This window comes from Agelaius tricolor, unplaced genomic scaffold (assembly GCF_023055355.1).
Source record: "Agelaius tricolor isolate 1412-34295 unplaced genomic scaffold, bAgeTri1.0.p SCAF_42, whole genome shotgun sequence".
Taxonomy (NCBI): domain Eukaryota; kingdom Metazoa; phylum Chordata; class Aves; order Passeriformes; family Icteridae; genus Agelaius; species Agelaius tricolor.
Genome location: NW_027269302.1, coordinates 76,893 through 95,946, shown reverse-complemented (window position 1 = coordinate 95,946; position 19,054 = coordinate 76,893). Strand labels below are relative to the sequence as shown.

The following is a 19,054-nucleotide window of genomic DNA, read 5'->3' as shown; positions in this document are numbered from 1 at the left end:
TTAGAAGAATGTGAATCAGAATTGAATACACCAATATTTCCAGTAAAGAAGCCAAATGGTGAATATAGATTAGTGCAGGATTTGAGAGCAATAAATAAAATAACAAAGGACATTTCTCCAGTGGTAGCAAATCCTTACACATTGCTAACATCCGTAAAAGAGATATATAAGTAGTTTACTGAAATTTATTTAAAAGATGCCTTTTTCTGCATCCCCATTGACAAAGAAAGTAGGAAACTGTTTGCCTGTGAGTGGGAAAACCCAGGGAATGGGAGAAAGACCCAGCTCACCTGGACACGATATAAGAATTCGCTGACCCTATTTGGAAACCAACTGGCAAAGGAGCTGGAGATTTGGACCGAGAGTGGGCAAGTACCAAGAGACCAATATCTGTGGTTGCAGTATGTTGATGATATACTAACAGCTACAGAAGAAAAGGCAACCTGTATAAAGGTAACCATTGAGATTTTATATTCCCTGGGAATGGGAGGTTATAACGTATCCAGAGGAAAGGCACAAATTGCCCAACAGACTGTGATCTACCTGGGATGTGAAATTTCACAAGGGCAACGAAAACTAGGCACTAACCGTATCCAAGTTATTTGTGCTATTCCAGAGCCCCAGAATCTACATGAGCTGCGAGTCTTCCTCGGGATGGCAGGATGGTGTCGCCTGTGGATCATGGACTATGGACTGATTGCGAAACCCCTGTGTGAAGCTCAGAAGATGCAGCCATTCACCTGGGGCAAGCCACAGAAAGAAGCCTTCCTAAAATTAAAGGAAGCACTGACAACTGCTCCAGCATTAGGCTTACCTGATCTGTCTAAAGATTTTCAGCTGTTTGTCCATGAAAGGCTGCGCCTAGCACTAGGAGTCCTGACCCAAGGTCTGGGAAGCTGGAAAAGGCCGCTGGGCTACTTTTCCAAACAACTTGACAGCATAAGTGCCGGGTGGCCTCCATGTCTGCGGGCAGTCGCAGCCACTGTGATGCTGATACAAGAAGCCAGGAAGCTCACGATGGGAAGGCACATAGATGTCAATGTACCACACATGGTAACCACTGTCTTAGAGCAGAAGGGGGGCCATTGGCTATCCCCAAGCAGGATGATGAAATTCCAGGTAGTCCTGACTGAGCAGGATGATGTCACATTAAAAACAACTAACCTTTTGAATCCAGCTTTGTTCCCAGGTACCACAACTGAAGAAGGCCCATTAGAGCATGACTGTGTGGAGGTAATAGAGTACACCTACTCAGCAAGAGAAGACCTGAAAGACGTCCCACTAGAGCAGCCAGAGTGGGAGCTGTTTACAGATGGGAGCAGCTTCGTGGAAAACGGAACCAGATACGCTGGGTATGCGGTAACAACAGTCAGTACAGCAGTGGAGGCAAAGGCATTACCACCAAATACATCTGCCCAGAAGGCAGAACTGGTTGCTTTAACCAGGGCACTAGAATTAAGTGAAGGGAAAAAGGGAAATATCTGGACTGACTCAAAATATGCTTTTGGAGTGGTGCATGTACACGGAGCACTGTGGAAAGAAAGAGGACTATTGTCCTTCTCTGGGTATGCACATTAAACATCAGGATGCAGTCCTGCAATTGATAAAGGCAGTACAAAAACCTGAACAAGTGGCAATCATACACTGTAAAGCACAGCAATCAGGAAACTCCAAAATCTGTGAGGGAAATCGAAAGGCAGACTGGGCAGCCTGACAGGTTGCTCGAGAGGTGCAAACAACAATGGCATTGATACCTTTAAAGCTTAATGTATCCCAATTCAATTTGCCTCCAGAACCAAAATATTCAGTAGAAGATGAGAGACTGGCACATTTGCTAAATGCACAAAAGAATTCAGAGGGATGGTATGTGACTGCACAAGGACAGATAGTGGTACTCCCTTGATAATGAGAGAAGTTCTACAAATTAAACATAATGGATGTCAGTGGGGAGCAGAGGCATTGGTAAAATTGCTAAAGCAGAGTTTAATTTCGGTATGTATGTTAACAATGGCAAAATCAGTAATGTCAAAGTGTGAGATCTGCTTGAAAAACAACCCAGTGGCAAGGCGACAGGGACACCTAGGAAGAATTCGGATAGGAATAGAGCCAGGAGACTATTGGCAGGTAGATTTTGTAGAACTGCCAAGAACTCGAGGATACAAATACCTGTTAGTGGGGGTTGACACATTCTCTGGGTGGCCAGAAGCCCTTCCCTGTCGCACCAACCAAGCAAAGGAAACAGTAAAGTGGTTACTACAGGAGATTATTCCCAGGTTCGGGGTGCCCCTAGGGTATCATCAGATAGGGGGCCCCATTTCATAGCTACAGTAGTAAGAGAGGTAAGTAGATTGCTGGGGATAACTTGGGACCTCCACACACCGTGGAGACCCCAGTCAAGTGGACAGGTAGAGAGGATGAATCAGACACTAGAGAGGCAAATCAGTAAAATATGCCAAGAAGCCAAATTGCAGTGGCCCCAGGCTTTGCCAATAGCACTGTTGAGGATTCGGATAAAGCCTAGGAGTGGGATGTCAGTCAGCCCTTAGGAGATATTGCATGGGAAACCATATGAATCTCCTGAGCCTAACCCTAATGTGCACATCACAGGAAAGCAGGAAGTGTATAATTATGTTCTGTCTCTCGGGAAAACTTTAGCTCAGCTCCAGAGCATCCTCGTGTGGAATAGACCGCTGACTCTCGAGAGCCCAGTTCATAACATACATCCAGGAGACGAGGTGTACATCAAGAACTGGAACGAAGAACTGCTGAAAGAAAAGTGGAGAGGACCCCACCAGGTACTGCTGACCACCTTTACAGCAGCCAAAGTAGCCGGTGTGGACCCCTGGATTCACTACACCCGAGTGAAGAAAATCCATCCTGGATCACGGCCTGTGTAAACTGTGGAACCAACAAGGCTGCAGATAAGATGTGTTTAATCACTTTGAGAATGCTATCAGTAATTGTGCCAATGTTATGGTCATTAATGTCTTTGGGATGTGAAATGCAAAAAGATCAACTAAACACTCTTCATTCTAGAATGAAGAGAGAGGTACAAACAGAAACACAGGTGATAAAGGTTTCTAATGCAGTTTGGGCTGAGAATGTAATGATTGCATTAGTCAAAGACTTTGCCAAATGCAAAACACCTGTAGAATAACTGCCTGTCTGCCAATACCAAAGGCAGCAGGAGACTCAGTAAATTGGGGAATCATAACATCAAAACTACCTGAAATACAAAAGAACAAAACAATTGCATGCAAACAGGTACCTGAGTCGAGGCAAGTAATCAAGGAAACTTGGGAGAAAATAGGAACATGGATGAAACCCATGGGCCAGAAAGACTGTATTCTAAGTGATGGCACACTAGGAACCCCTATGGGAGAATCAGGAGGCATCACACAATGGCAATGCTATTTGCCACACTATAAAAGATTATAGAAAATGTTACAGAAACCACTCTGGTATGGAAGTGTGAGGCCAAGGATCAGAAAGATCAGACAGAGCCTTGGGACAGTGCGTGGTCTGTGAGTATCCTTCAAAGATTCCAATGTATGGCAAACACCCCTTGGTGCATTAAGTGGGAAGGCCCCGAGAATGAAACAGATCCAGCAGTAACAAACACTGCCACCAGCAGCAGAACGAGGGCAGACCAAGTAAGTTGGTGGGCATGTAATAAAACTTATGACTGCACTTCAGATGATGCAGAGATAAAGCAGATGCCACCCCTGGCAATAGCCCTAAACACTGGCTGTGCTTGCAGAGGGATCAAACATAAACAAGGCAGAGTGAATTATAAAGCAGTTGTAGGATGTACCAGGAGTACAGTCCGAGGTCCAGGACAATTTCTATGGGCAGCAAGCGATGGCACCTGGACAACACATCTGCCTGTAGATGGGAAAGTAAAGGAAATTACTTTAGGCCTCCCAACCTCATGTCCAATTTGGAAAAAGTCCCCATTTAACGGAAAACATGAACTTGTGCAGATAAGAGCAAGACGAGAAGTTCTAGACAATGAAATTCCAGATGACACTTGGCAAGAACCCTCTGGTGGAGTGAAATTTGGGTGGGCCCGAGAGTCTTTGCTTGGTCCTACAGCAAACTATCAGAGTAGGGAGATGCTGTACAAACTTACAGGTCAGGTAGATAGACTGGCAAGAGTCACCCGGGAAGGATTTAAAGAATTAAATGTACAATTACAAGCCACCACAAAAATGACTTTACAAAATCGATTAGCCTTAGATTTGTTACTCCTGAAAGAGCATGGAGTATGTGGATTTTTAAAGGGACGGGTTGGTCATTGCTGCATTCACATCCCAAATGTAACTGCAGATGTAGAATGTGACATCAATCAGTTGAAACAAATAGAGCATGAAGCACAAGAAGAGCAAAAGGATTTGACTACGACCTGGCTAGGCAAAATCTTTAAAGGGTTAGGGTGGAATGTGAGTTCATGGATTAAATCTATCGAGAGTGTGATAATCTTACTAATTGTATTCTTAGCAATTTGGTTAGTTCACAGCATCTTGAAAGGAGAGATACAGAAGAAAACATCCTGGAACCAGAAGATAATAAAGGCTCTGACACGAGATCCACACCCACCATCTTCTGGTTCTCCAGTGTGTGACAGCATCCACGACAACGTTTACATCAACCATGGACTTGAAGAACGTCAAGAATAAATTGAGAAATAAAGGACTGTATCAAGTGAAAACATTTACACCTATAGTGAAGTGAAAATGCTTTCCAAGGGGGGAGAATGATAGTGGGGCCCTGGAAAAATGTCAAAAATAGACTCTGAAAATGTTAGGCTTTGTGCTTGCCAGATCATGTGAAATCGCACCTCCGTAAGCAGAACATGATAAATGATATAATTGTTAGATGTGATGATTGTTTAGTAATTAAATATAATTATTGTTTAACCATAAGAAGAATCGTGAGAAACTATGTTAGAAGTTTGAGGGGGGCCACAAGGAGCCCATGCTTGGCTGAAATCTATGTATACAATAGAACAATTGAAGTTTAATAATTAACATGAAAGTTATGTAACGATAGAATATAAAAACATGTTCATCCCAAACCCATGTCGGAGTCAGATTTGGGTTGGTACCCCTGACACCCAGAGCTCTTCAATAAAAGCACCTGCATAGAATCATTCTGGTGATTATGTGTTTCTGAACGCTAATATACCCAGTAAACTGTTAAACCCTTCCCAGCTGCTGTGCATGAGGGTCTATGAATATGCACCAGGCTGATGTAAGGGGAAAGGTATTTCAGGGGATCCCTGAAGGTAACAGGGTGCTCCTGGCTGAGTGCCAAGATGCACCCGGCTGTAACAACCTTTGCTCCATGGTCCTGCTCTCCCATTAAACTTTATTAAACTTTTTAGATTTTCACAGGAGAGTGAACGCATTTTTCACATTTTTGAATGGTTGAAGTTTTTTCATTTTTCACGGGAGGCAGTTTTGAAGAGCTGCAAGTGGCCAATCTGCCTGCAACAAGGACCATTCCACGGGCTCTTGTCACCTTTCCCGACACGTCTGCTGCAGCTCATGGAGGGTAAAGCCCTGGAGGCTCCTTATGGGCGGTTATGGACGATTGCAGGCAGCGCCTCCATGCCCTGGATCAGCAATGCCCCCTTCTGGGAACCCCCACGTTTCCAGTTTCTGTGAAACTGCCTGTGAAAAACACGTTCACTCTCCTGTGAAAATGTAAACAGGTTAATAAAGGACTTTAATAAAAGTTTAATGGGGGACCAGGACCATGGAGCAAAGGTTATTACGGCCGGGTGCATCTTGGCGCTCAGGCAGGAGCACCCTGTTACCTTCGGGGATCCCCTGAAATACCTTTCCCCTTACATCAGCCTGGGGCATATTCACAGACCCTCATGCACAGCAAACTTTTCCCCCAAACTAGTTTACGTTCCAAGAACTCGATGACTAAAGTACTTCAGATGAAAAATATCTAAAGAAACTAACATGCAATCTAACAGATCTTAGTTAAACAATGCATATTACAAATACACTAAACACAAAACCAAACACCACTATAATTTCTCAGACATTTCAACCAAACAATTAAACTTTAATAACATCCTTAAGTACTCTTGAAAAATTAAAATTATTTTTAAAAAATTAATTGTGTGCGGGTGGTTTTATTTTGATATTGGTTTTTGGATTGTTTGGGTTAGATGATTTAAAAAATGGGACTTTTATAAGAATTGAATCAGCTGAGAAGGTGGCACTCTGCAAACAGAAATGACTGAAAATGAACGGGACAGAATCAGTAACTCGGAAAGTTTTATTTGCTACCAAATATAACCCACACAATCCCCATCCCATTGCTCCAAATTGAGATCCCACTTCTCCCAATTTCCTTCCAACCCCATCTCAACTTGACAGCTGTGGAATGGAGTGAGTTTGGCATGGGATTGAGTTTTTTGAGGAAGGAACAAGCAATCTGAGGTGGAATTGAGCCCTTTGGGGTTAAAATTCAGTTATTTTCAGTAGAATATGAGTGGTTTTGAGGTGACTGTTCCATCCCTCTGGACTTCTGGAGGACAGAGAGATGGAGAAGAGAAAAAAATTAAGGCCAAACCAAAGGACAAACAGCCAGGTGTGTTCCCAACATGGATCACAGGGAATGTGAGTGACCAGGGCTGTGCCCAAAGTGCCTCCTCCAGTGGGGGATGGAGCTGGAGCAGCGCACGAAGCTCTTCCCGCACTCGGGGCACTCGCAGGGCTTCCCTTACCGGTGCCTCCGTTGGTGTTTGGTCAAGTTAGAGCTCTGTGAGAAGCTCTTCCCACACTGGGGACACTCGTAGGGCCTCTCCCCAGTGTGGATGCGCTGGTGAATGATGAGGTTGGAGTTGTACTTGAATCCCTTCCCGCAGTCAGGGCAGCGGAAGGGCCTCTCCTCTGTGTGAATCCGATAGTGCAGGAGGAGATTGGAGCTGGTCAGAAACCTCTTCCTGCATTTATCACACTCGTAGGGCCTCTCCCCAGTGTGGATGCGCCGGTGCCTGACGAGGTTGCAGTTGTGCTTGAATCCCTTCCCACAGTCGGGGCATTGGAAGGGCCTCTCCTCTGTGTGACTCTGATAGTGCAGGAGAAGATGGGACCTGGTCTGAAACCTCTTCCCACACTCCCCACACTCGTAGGGCCGTTCCCCAGTGTGGATCCTCTGGTGCACGATCAGGGTGGAGCTCCACCTGAAGCTCTTCCCACACTCCACGCACGTGTGGGGCTTCTCCCCATCATGGAGCTGCTCATGGAGCACCAGCTCCGAGCTCTGCCTCCATCTCCGGCCGCCTTCCCGGCCCAGGCTGCCTCTTTCCCCCTCACATCCCCGCCATCGGCGTTTGCAGCCCCTCCTCGTGCGGCATCTCCGGGCCTTTTCCTCCCCGTTGGCTTCCTGCGCCGTGGAGCCGCTCAAAACGGCCTCTGCCACCAGGTTCTGCCGCGGGCATTTGTCCTCCCTGCTCTCCATGCTCAGCTCCTGCTCTGGGCAAGGAAGGACAAGGACAGCATGGGATTTGCCTCCGTGCCACAGGCAAGGGCATCGAGATCCCCCCAGGGCTGTGCTGCAGCTGGGGGCCCTGCTGGGCTGGGAGATGGAGCAGCATAGAAGGGAAAGGGGCACTGACTTCCTCCTCACCTGCCTCAGTGTCCCGGGGCATCTTCCTCTTCCTCACAGCCTCCCAGGGGTTGGCAATGGGAAATCCTGGTTTGGGGAAAACAAGGGATGAGCACGTTTGTAGGAGCGTCGGGGGTAGCGCGGTCGGGATGGACGGAGACGAGAGATCTCTGCAGCCAGGTCGTGGAACTTGCGGTTTATTGCAAAGGGCCTGGGTGCAGGGCCCTGCTTGGAGCTGCCAGCCACAGCTTGGAGCAGGCCTGAGAGAAGAGAGGGAGGGAGAGGATGAGAGGGTGAGAGAGTAAGAGGGTAAGAGTGTAAGAGAGTAAGGTTCCTGTTACAATACAATAATTCTTCTTCTGTGTTAAATATTCTATTTTTCACTAACCAGTCCAGTACAAGATACAAATCCAATAGCAATTACATACAGCCTATAAAAATCATTACATCACCATACTGTAATAAGTAGCAATATATTTGTTCATTAATTAAATCAATAGCTAAATAATTATACAATATAAAAGCAATAACTAAATAGCTAAAACTGCTTGATTCTTAAATGTGCAGCCACATATGGTTGCTTGGCTTGCAGGAATCGTATAGTGGTTTGGGAATTCCTTGGTAAAGATATACACGATAAGGAAAAGTTCACCCAGAGGTCACAGAGGAAGGCTCTAACAACAGTTCCTAAACTCGCAAGAATTGCTTAGGCTTGCAGGAATCGTATAGTGTTCTGAAAATTCCACTGTAAAGGTACGCCTTATAAGGAAAAGTTCAGTCAGCGCTTAAAGAGGAAGACTTGGAGCCTTCATCCCACGACCACCAGAAGGCAGAAAAAGACCCCCTAGCAACTGAACGAGCAAGCGCAAAAGACAGACCACGTCATCCCTGGACCCAGGAGAAGAAGGCAATGAAAGGTGAACTTTGGGGATAGGAACGGCGCGAGCCTAGAGGAGCGGAGACTCCCGGCCGCCCAGCGCTGAACTTTGCTTGTTCTCGCTTTCAAAATAATAAAAAAAAGTATGATCCTTAAATCCAGTGAAATCATTTATCACCATACTGTGTTACATTTTAAACCCCAAAAACTCCTCTTTGGAGCCCTTCTGCTGAGCTAGTAGGGTCTGCTCTGACCCTTGGACCTGTCTGCAAGCAGAGGGAATTGTTTCATCAGAAGAGGATTACCTTCAGTCAGGCCACACCATTGTTTTCCACTTGTTCAGTATCTAAGATATCTAAAAGCTTGCTTTCATTCCAATCTTGCTTAGAGCTCCTATACTCTCAAAAGCTTTTGAGAATATAGAAACTATAAGCAAGATTGGAATGAAAGGCCAGACAATAATATTTATAAGGCTTTCCTGTTTCATCTACCCCAACACACGTTGAGTTTGAAGATCTCTCTGCCCAGGTACATCTCTAGTCCGGCCATGTGGGCTCCAGAAAAACCTCCCAAACACCAAGATTCAGCCATGAAAAAGCCTCCCAGGGGTTGCCCGTCCCTGGTCCCTCCCCTCTGGTGTTCAGGGGTTCCCCCCTGTCCCAGCTGCTGGGGTCACACTTGGATTGGGGGTCCCCCTTCTCCTGGGTGCCCGCCCTGCCCAGGCTGCTGGCAGTGCCAGCAATGCCAAAAGCTCCCCCCTCTTGGCTCTCCCCATTTCGGGATGCCGGGGCTCTTTGGGCTCCCGGGCTCCCTTCTCCCCTCATTCTCTGCTCTGGGCTGCAGCGGCTCCAAGGAGTCCCCCCTGCCCCTCTCCAGGCTCTTGAGGCTCCCGCCAATGGCGGCGCTCCCCCCTCTCTGGCCTCCCCACTTTGGCCTCCTGGGGCACACAGGGCTCTGCTCCTCCAGGCTGCCTCTGCCCGCAGCCGCCACCGCCACCCCCCGATGTCCCCCCGAGGGGCCTTTTCCGCTCAGCCTTGGACTTCTTCATTCTCCAAACATCCCCCCAAAAACCCAACCCAGGGACCCCCCGGGATATCCGGGCCGGGCTCCCCCTCCCCGCTCACCGGAGCCATGGGGGGGGGGGGGGGCGATGATCCCACAGGTGGGGGCTGCGAATTCAGGCAGGGATCGAGACCGCGTGGCTCCCTCGGCTCAGCCTTGATCCGCCCTGGTCCCTCCTCTTCATCTTCTTCCCGCTCCTCCTCTGTCCTATCTCCACCTCCCTCTCCTCCTCCCCCCTAACCCCGCCTCCTTCCCTGCTCTTTCTCCTCCCGCTCCTCCTCTTCCATCCCCCCTCCTCCTCCTCCTCTGTGTTATCCCCACCTCCTGCTCCTCTTCCATCCCGCCCCTTCCATTCCTTCTCCCCCTCCTCCCCCCTTACCCCGCCTCCTCCTCCCCCTCCATCCCTGCCCTTCCCTCCCTCCTCCTCCTCCCCCAGCAGCAGCCACACCCTCGGTGCCCCGTTCCCGCAGCCCTCGCAGCCCGCGGCAGCAGCGGCCATGGAGCCGGGCCAGGTCGGCATGGGCAGCGCGGGGCTCTCGGCTGCTCCCAGCCGCTGCGGGCGGGGGGAACCCGGCCCGGGCCAAAGGAGAGGCAAACTGGGCAAACTGGGGGCAGATCACAAAGCTAAGGATGCAGCAGAAAATGGAGCTGAAAGAGTTATGTTAATATTCACTCCAAACGAGGAAAAACTGGAAATTCCAAAGTTTAGGGAAGCCGAGAAAAAAGAATTAAACAAGATAGGAAATGAACAAGATAAATCAGAGTAATAGAAACTTCTACATGGAAGACAATTACTTAATAAAATGTGCTTACTAGGAAAAGATTAGAAGACGTGCATCAGAAACCCCACTGGCGTACTCAAGCTTTGTGTGATCATTTTTTAAGGAATTTTGGGTGCACTGGGATTTTTGGTGTATCAAAGCAAGTCACTGAAAGATGCTTAATTTGCCAAAGGATAAATAAAAAGGTGATGAGAAAAACAACATTAGGAGGTCATGAGTTAGCTCGTCGACCATTTCAAAATATCCAAGCAGAAGTTTAGATTTGTTAGGTTCTGGATTTATTTGGAAAAAAACCCATTTAATCTAGAAGAAAGAGAAGATGCCATATGTTAGACAGGAGATTTTAGGAGAATAAAAATCTTTGAAGTATCAGAAACACCCGAGGAAAAAACCAAGAAAATAAAAAGGGGAAATGAAAGGGAGGGGAACAAGAGGAAAAGTCAGAAAGAGAGTGGGATCCTCTGCAGCTCTTGCCCCCTCCGTTGGCGGCCGAGGCGCCTGTCCCGGGTCCCGGCTCGCTGCCCGCCTCAGCTCCGCCTGCCCCGGTTTCCATCCCAGGTGCGGGCTCACTGCCCAGGGCAGCTCCACCTGCCCCGGCGCTGGCGGTGAATTTGTGTGCCCTGGCCCCACTACCCGGCCCGCGGCCGCTCTGCCGGCCATGCTGGGCAAGATGGGGTTGCTCTGTCCTGCCGCGTGGGCCGAGGTCACCGCGCCGACCGCACCGAGGGCGGGTCCCAGCCATCCCATCCCCGGCTGCCCTGCCCGTGCCAGCTGCGCTGGGCAGCGCCGCCGCTGCTGCCGGGGTCTCCCACCTGCCTTTTCTCTGCCGGGAGCTGCCGGATCAGCCGCCAGAAGCCATGTGGGGGCTGCCCACGCTCCGGCTCGGCCTCCACGGGAAGATCCCCCTCTGGCCATTCCGGCAGCAGACCCTGCCCACACTCCCACCGAGCCTCGGCGGGATATCCTCCCCTGACCCCTCCTGCTCTGAGTTACGTCCCCTTGGTAACCACAGCTCCGGCTGTTCAGGGAAAATCCCTCTCTCTACAGGAAGCACCTTATCGAAACACTAGGAGCTCAGTTAAAAGGCAGCCCTCTCCAAATTCTTTCCCAAAACACGGGAGAAAGGCTACAGAAGGTAAAAAAGTGAAAGAGTTAGATGAAGGGATTGCTCTATTGCCGTTAAGAGAGGTTCCCATGGCAGGGATGCGCTGCCCCGCCCCGCGGGAGCCACCCGCGCCCCTGCCGGCCGTGCCCGGAACTGCACCCAAGGGGAAAGCGCCGCGGCCGAAAGGCCGGGACCGGCTCCGGGCTCTGTTTGTTGTCACTGCCGGAGCTGTTGATACACACTACTATTATTATATTATACACACTAGTAAAGAACCGTTATTCCTAATCCCATATCTTTGCCTGAGAGCCCCTTGATTTCACTATCCTAAAAATTAAGAGGGAGGGGGTTTGCATTCTCCATTCCAAGAGAGGCTTTTTCTTCCTTCCCAAGCAGACGCCTGTCTTGTAAAGCAAGACAAGCACCCACAGGCACTGAGGGGGGCTGCAGGAGGGGCAGAAGAAGGCCCTGCAGCACTTGGGCACAAAGGCCCAGCAGGTGAATGCAAGAAGGGAGCAGCAAAAGGCCAAGCTGAAGGCAAAGGCCAGGGCAGAGCTCCTACAGCCCCTGAGGGATCAGCCCCAGGGCCCAAGGGGGCCCCAGCACCCAGGGCACGGCTCGGCCACAAGCACCCGGCAGAGGCATTGCCCTCCTCGGCAGGGCACAGCCCACCCAAACAGCCCCTGGCAAGGAATCAGGGCTCCGGCTGCAGGGCACAAGGACACTGCAAGCAGAGACAGCAGCACCCTCAGGACCAGCAAGTCCAGCCCGTGATGGACATGGATTGGCAGGGCTGTCACAGCTCCCATCACACCAGGGACCCTCCACACTGGAGCCCTTGAGAACATTCAGGTGGGTCTGCATTGAGAGGAGGCATTTTCTGATGGACACAGGGGCCTCTCAATCTGCTCTGAATCTTAGACCTAAAGGGGAAAATAGTAAAGGAATATTTTAATTTTTAAGGGAATGAGTGGGAAAGATGAGCAGGTATGATTTGTTCAACCACTATTAGAAGCTGTGGGGGATAGGTTTGAAATAAATTTCTTTTTCTTCTTCCTGTGATTGTAATTAACTAGGAAGGAGTTTGAGAGCTGGATTTTAATACTGTAAAAAGGGATACAGAGGCTAGTTCTGTTGTACCTCTGTGTCAAAAGTCTGACAAGGCCTATGCTGAAGTGAACCCAGAAGTGTGGGCAGCCCCAGGGAAATACAGAAAATTAGATATGGAGCATCTACAAATTAAAGCAACCAGGACAAGCAACTATCCTGCCAGTCAACAAACTGGATGGATGGACACAAGGAGGAAACACAGAATTTTCAAGTGTTAAAATTAAGATTAACTGAGGCGAGTGGCCTGGGCCTTCCAGACAGGGAAAAAGAATTTGAATTATGGGTGGACGTTAAACAGGGTCTTGCCAAAGGAATTCTTGTGCTAAAATGTTTAACCCAGTGGCCAGAGAGCAGCCTCATTGTCTGCAGAATTGTGCAGCCACAGCTTCCGTGGGAGCAGAGGCCTGAAAACTGATGACAACAGGAGGATCTCCTAGAGTTCAAGTCTGGCATCAAGTTAAAGCTTTGACAACCAAAAGAGCCTCTAAATGGATGAGCAGGGCTCGGTTATTACAGTATGAAACTTGTTCAGTGGCACAGGAGGATTCAGAACTGAGGACAGGGCAAGGGTTTAACCCAGCCTCCTGTTTGAACAGCCTGGAGAGGGGCTGGCAAGGAACCCAGGACTGCACTCAAGGGACAGAGCTCCCGAGCCAGGCTGGGAGAGATTGATGGGACATTCCCTGGCCTGAGGGAGACAATGTGTTTGTGGATGGCTCTGCAAGGGCAGCAGAAGGGAAAAGAGCTACAAGACAGGCTGTTATTAAGGACGGGGAATCAGACAAAGCGCAGGTCACCGCCCCATGCTCAGCTCAACCCGCGGAGCTGTGGGTGCTTGTAAGAGCCTGGCACTGAAATGCCCTGAGCAGGAAGGCTTCAAAATCTTCTGCTGACACCATGGCACCTAACAGGGGGCAAAAGCAATTCTGACTGCTTCAGCAAGCACTGGATCACTTATTAACCTATTTCTAAAACAAATAATTCAAAGATAATGGATTGTGGAAGCAATAGATTCAGATGGGGAACTCATTTTACAGGAAAGACCCTTCGGGGGGTAATGGCAGCTTTAGGAATACAATGGGACCTCCATAACCCCTGGCAAGCCCAGAGCTCGGGTTGGGTAGAAAGAATGAATGGGGAAATAAAGAAACACCTTTGGAAGCCGGAGATAGAAACCAAGATGCCATGGGTACAGCTTTTGCCATTGGCTTTGGCAAGAAAAAGAGCCAGACCCAAGGCAGATATTCAATTATCTCCCTTGGAATTCAAGTCTGGAATTCCTTACCTGGGCAATTCTCCACCTAGTGCAGGGTGGAAATAAGGGATGTAAATTTAAGGCAGGCTGTAGCCAGGATCCTGTCTCCTGTGGAATCTCTCCCGCAGGAAGCTGGGCTGGCACAGAGCCTGCCCTGGGACTTTGCTGTTGCCAACACCCAGCCAGGCCATCGGCTCCTGCCTAAGGAGTGCAAAGCAGCACCACTGGTGGCCAAGGGGCCCACACCAAGTGTCCCTGAGGCCAGAAACAGCCGCCAGCACAGCTGAGCACGGGGGGACCCCTCAGCCTGGCCTCAGGGGCTCTGAAGCCCCGGAGATTTGCACTTCCCGCCTGCAGCAGGACCATGGGAGCCGCCCTGAGCCTGCCCTGAAGGCAACGCAGCAGCAGCCAGGGCTCCACAGCGGGCCAAGCCCCCGGGCCTGCCCACAGATCCTCTGCTCAAACCCTCGGGAATCCTGGCCACCCTCCCCTGGCACCTCCAGCCACTGCGGCCAAGCCTCGCTGCCGCTGCTGCAGCTCCAGCGCTGGCTGGGCCTGCACTGCCACAGCTGCTGGGGAGCACCGCGGCACAATTCCACCCTGGGGCTCACTCACACCCACACTCTGGGCTGCCTGCGACTGCACTGCTGCAAAATGTACCCATCCTGCTTCTTTTAAATCTTATTTCTCTGCTCAGAAAGGTTTCTCTACTCAAAGGTTTGCCTTTAGGAAAGAAATTTTAAAGGTTTTATTTAAGGGGTTCCCAGTCTGTTCGGATGTTAAACTCATCTCCACCACTCAATGGAGACGAGTTTAACATCCGAACAGACTGGGAATAGCCCAAAAGACACCCACAGAGATAAGGACCAGCAACAAAACATCAACGCCCCGCAGCAAACAGCAACCAACAGCTACCCCAGACACTGCCCCCGCACAGCTGGAGACACCTGGTCTGGAAAAGGCTGAGAAGGAAATCCAGGAGTGTGGGCGGAATTCACAGCAGAGGGGAAGAAATCCGGGTCCAACAGGAAACCAAACACTAAAAACTTACACGACTTGGAAGCAATGAACATTAAAGCAGTGGATTTAGATTGGTTCAGACTACGTAAAGTTTAGGAAAAATCGGGTAAAACTGACATGTCATGGAATGATTTTTCCTGCACAGCCGGGCTATGTGTGGATGAAAGTATTTCTGTTGCCCATCCTGGCCAGAACCAAGCAATGCCTTGACTCTCTCACACTAAAGAGATTCTTGGAGAGTTTTTGTTTTCCCTACAGTTTCAGTGATAAGATTACAACATGAGAAACATTTTTTATAATAATCCTACTTTATATTGTCAGGTAGGTTTGGGACAGAAGGGTGAGAATCAATTTTTGTTCTGGGTTTTTCCATGTTCGCCTTTATGTTGCATTTTGCAAAATTGAAGAGCTTTAACCGTGATACTTTTAACTCTTAAATAGTTAATACTTTTTTTAAAAAAAGCAGATTCCGGGGGGCCACATGTGACTCACCAGATGGCTGCCCTGGAAGAGAAGCTTTGGTTCTAGTCAGCCAGGAGAGGAGCTTTAGGAATGCAAATGAACCCTGCTGGGCAAAGCCTGGCCAATGTACCTGGGTCTCTTGCCTGGGGCAGGAATTGGGCTGATTCCCCCTGCCCCTCACCCCGAGCTCTGCCTGCTTGCGCTGATGGAATTTGCACAGCTCAAGGCAGAGCCCGGGGTGAGGATATCTGACCCTGCAACAGAAACGGGTGAAGCTGCACAGGGAAACAGCAAATGGAGAATGTTGGGAAAACTTCACTATAAATAAATGGGGGGGAATCATCCCTCTGCCCATTCCAACGTGTGCTGTCACTGTCTATGTTATATGGGGTGGATTAGAGCACTGAGATGTTCTTGCTCCCACAAGTTCCGGGAAATCAGTTGGGAATCCAAGTATTTGATGATTTAATTAGAGACAAATGGTCAATTGATGCAGCCCTGGCTGGAGAGAGCGGCCAAAAATGGGGAGAAGATGAACGGCCAGCAGAACAAATCCTACAACACCATGGACCAGCCCCTGGGAACCCAAACCAATTCATATCAGGAGCCACAGAACCCGTTTCTCATTTCAATGGCACCATTAGATTACAAGCTGCCCTCGGAATAACCAACCAGACAGCTCCAGCTCCTGACCTTCCTGCTGAGCAATCCACTGAAATGAGGAACACAACATTTCACCATGGGATGGGATTAGATCATCTGTTAGCAGAGAAAAGAGGAGTTTGTGGAAAATCAAATGACTCAAACTGGTCTTGGCAAATAGATGACAAAGCCAAAGTGGTGAAACAGATAACAAAGGAAACAAAAAAGCATCTCATGTACCAGTCCAAACGTGGAAAGGATGGGAATGGGACATGGTTTTGTGGTTCCCTGGCAGACCATGGGTTAAACGAATGCTGCTTCTGCTCTGATGTGCTACAGCACCTCTCACCTTTTTACCATGCTCCGCACCTTGAGAGTGCAGCTCATTCAGCAGCTGAGCGAGGGGCCAGGGACTTGTAGATAAGGAAGTAACGGGCGAAACCACCAGCTTCAATAAATGTTATTAATTAACATGGACTGCTGCTCACAGAAAATCCCGCTAAATTCCTGAACGTCGAGAACAAAAAAGACTTAACAGAGCCGTGAATATCGGCTGTTCTACAAAAGTGGGGGTGCACATTAACGAGGACGTGCAGTTGGCAGATCGGGAGGTCTGAACCTTCCAAGTACCTCAGCCAGTGGGCAAAGGGAGAGGGAGATGAGCCGGGAAAATGAGGATAAAAAGGAGGCTGCGAACTACAACAATGGCAGCGAGCGCACGGCAAATGCGCCACGGCCTCTCCCTCTGCTCAGCAATAAAGTCACTTGTACAGGACTCCTCTGTCTCCTCGGGGCACGGAAACCTCCGGCCACGTGAATTTCCCCGCACAGCCCCGGGCACGGGGCAGCCGCCCCTGTGCCAGCCACAGGAACCGGGCCGAGCCAGCGCTGCTCCGGCAGCGGCTCCTGCCGAGGCAGCGGCCGCAAGGAGACCGCGGGCAGCCGCTCCCGCAGCGCCCTCACGGCAGCGGCACCACGGGCCGGACACGGCACAAGGAACCCGCCTGAGCCCCCTGCCGCCCCCGAGGCCCGCAGCGAGCCCCGAGCCCCCGCACAACCCAGCGCGGCTCCCACCTGCGCTGCGGCCGCCTCCCAGCTCCGCCGCCGCCTCACCGGTGGCTCCCGCTCGCTCCCAGTATGGTCCAAATCACTCCCGGTAGGATCCCAGTTGCCCCCGACACGGTCCCAGCGGCTCCCAGTCATGCCCTGTATGGTTCCTTTCACTCTCAGTCCCTCTCAGTAAGAGCCCAGTGTGGCCCCAGGCACTTCCAGGATGAGCCCGGTCACACCTTACCCGATGCCATTTGCCCCCGCGGTGGTCCCAGTTGCTTCCCGTATAAGTCCAGTCACCTCCAGTTTGATCCCAGTTACTCCCAGACACTCCCAGTACTATGCCAGTCACTCCAAGTGTCACCCCATCAGTCCCAGTATGATCCCAGTATGACCCCAGCATGGGGCAGCTGCTCCCAGTATGATCCCAGTTGCTCCCTGCATTATTCCAGTTTCTCTTCTTCACCCCTAATACAGATCTGATCACTCCCAGTATGATTCCAGTCAGTCCCAGGATGATCCAAACCATTCCCAGTCCCTCCCAGTCCGATCTCAATTGTCCCCTGCATGTTCCCAGTAGCCCTCAGTGTGGTCCCAGTATATCCCAGTATGATCTCTGCTGCCTCAGTTCTGCTCCCAGTGGGTTCTTTTCCCAGTCTGTCCTAGTCCATTCCAGTCTGTCCCAGTCTCTCTCCAGCAGCTGCTGCCCACCCCCCCCTCCCAACCCCATTCCCGGGCACTGGGACCCCCCCCTGCACCCCTTTATCCTGCACCAACACCCCCCTGCACCCCCTTTCCCGGGTATCCTCCTCTCCCAGCCCCTGGAGCCCCCATTTCCGTGAGCCCAGGGAGCCCCGGGCCCCCATTCCCGGCCAGCCCGGGGCACCTCAGCCCCAGCCTCCCTTTGCTGGGAAACCCGGCCTGGGCACGGGGCTCTGCGGCCGCTCTGGGATTTATGATCCCCCAAAGGAAAGGGAGAGAACAGCAGAGAGAGAGCGAGAGAGAAGGAGATTGGGAATCAGGGATCGGGTCCCAGCGCCCAGCCCTGCTCCGCCGGGGGTGGGACCCGCACCCGCAGCAAAAATTGGCTCCGCTGCTCCCGCTGCTTGCCCGGCTTTGGGCCGAGCCCAGCGGGGTCCGGGCAGAGTTTGAGCGCAGGGCCGGGAGTTCAGCACAGCCCGGCCCGGGGGTCCCGCAGGGCGCGGCCCTGGAGGGTCCCAGACGGATCCCCGAGGGATCCAGAGGGGTGCCAGGAGGGGATCCAGGTGAATTCCCTGGAATTCGCCCTTTCCCCCTCCCCCCGCGCTCCCTCGGGCACTTTCGCTTTCGCGTCTCTGCAGCCGCGATCGGGGACGGCTGCGATGGCCCCAGCGCTGGGGCTGGGGGTGCTCCGGGGGCTCCTGGGGCTCCTGGGGGACCCGGGGGCCGCGACCAAAGGTGAGTGGGACCCCCCGAAACCGGGACCCCCCTGAACCGCAATTCCCGGGCACCGGGACCCCCTTGATCTTCCATTCCCGGGCAGGGGAACCCTCCTGAACCCCCATTTTGGGTCATGTCACCCCCCCTCACTCCACTTCCCCAGCACCCGCACCCCCCTGTACCCCCTCATCTGGCACCGAGATCCCCTGAACCCCCGTTTCTGTTCACCGGGACCCCCCTGAACCGCAATTCCTGGGCACCGGGAACTCCCTAAACCTCCATTCCCGGGTACCGGGACTGCCCTGAACCCCCATTTTCGGTCCTGTGACCCCCTCAGCACCCTTTTTCAGCACCGGGACCCCCCTGAACCCCCATTCCTTAGCACGCGGACCCCCTTGAGCGCCCATTTCTGGGCACAGGGACCCCCCTGTACCCCCTTGCCCAGCATTGGCACCCCCCTGTACCCCCTCATGTGGCCCCAGGACCCCCCTGAATCCCCATTTCTGGTCACCGACGCCCCCGGAACCGCAATTCCCGGCCACCGGGACCCCCTTGAATCCCAAATCCCTGGAAGGAAACTCCCCCCGAACCCGCATTCCCCGGCACGGGAACCCCCTGAACCCCAATTTTTGGGCACT

The 19,054-nt window shown here is 51.3% G+C and overlaps 2 protein-coding genes across 6 annotated transcripts in view; one reads left to right on the top strand and one right to left on the bottom strand.

Annotated features, from left to right (window-relative positions):
- The window catches only part of LOC139603903 (zinc finger protein 239-like), a 256,414-nt gene that overhangs the window by 177,340 nt on the left and 60,020 nt on the right, over window positions 1–19,054 (bottom strand). Inside the window, exons 2-3 of one of the 3 annotated variants that reach the window (XM_071454910.1) lie at window positions 7,654–7,719; window positions 6,525–7,499 (exon numbers count right to left, since the gene is read on the bottom strand). The exons of the other annotated variants lie outside the window; for them this stretch is intronic. Of the exons in view, the coding sequence (XP_071311011.1) occupies window positions 6,745–7,499; window positions 7,654–7,675 (777 nt within the window). The 5' untranslated portion in view covers window positions 7,676–7,719 and the 3' untranslated portion in view covers window positions 6,525–6,744. Of the gene's footprint in view, window positions 1–6,524; window positions 7,500–7,653; window positions 7,720–19,054 lie in introns of those variants that run through there. 3 annotated transcript variants of the gene reach the window in all.
- The window catches only part of LOC139603907 (zinc finger protein 436-like), a 623,778-nt gene that overhangs the window by 585,986 nt on the left and 18,738 nt on the right, over window positions 1–19,054 (top strand). The gene's annotated exons all lie outside the window — the stretch shown is intronic.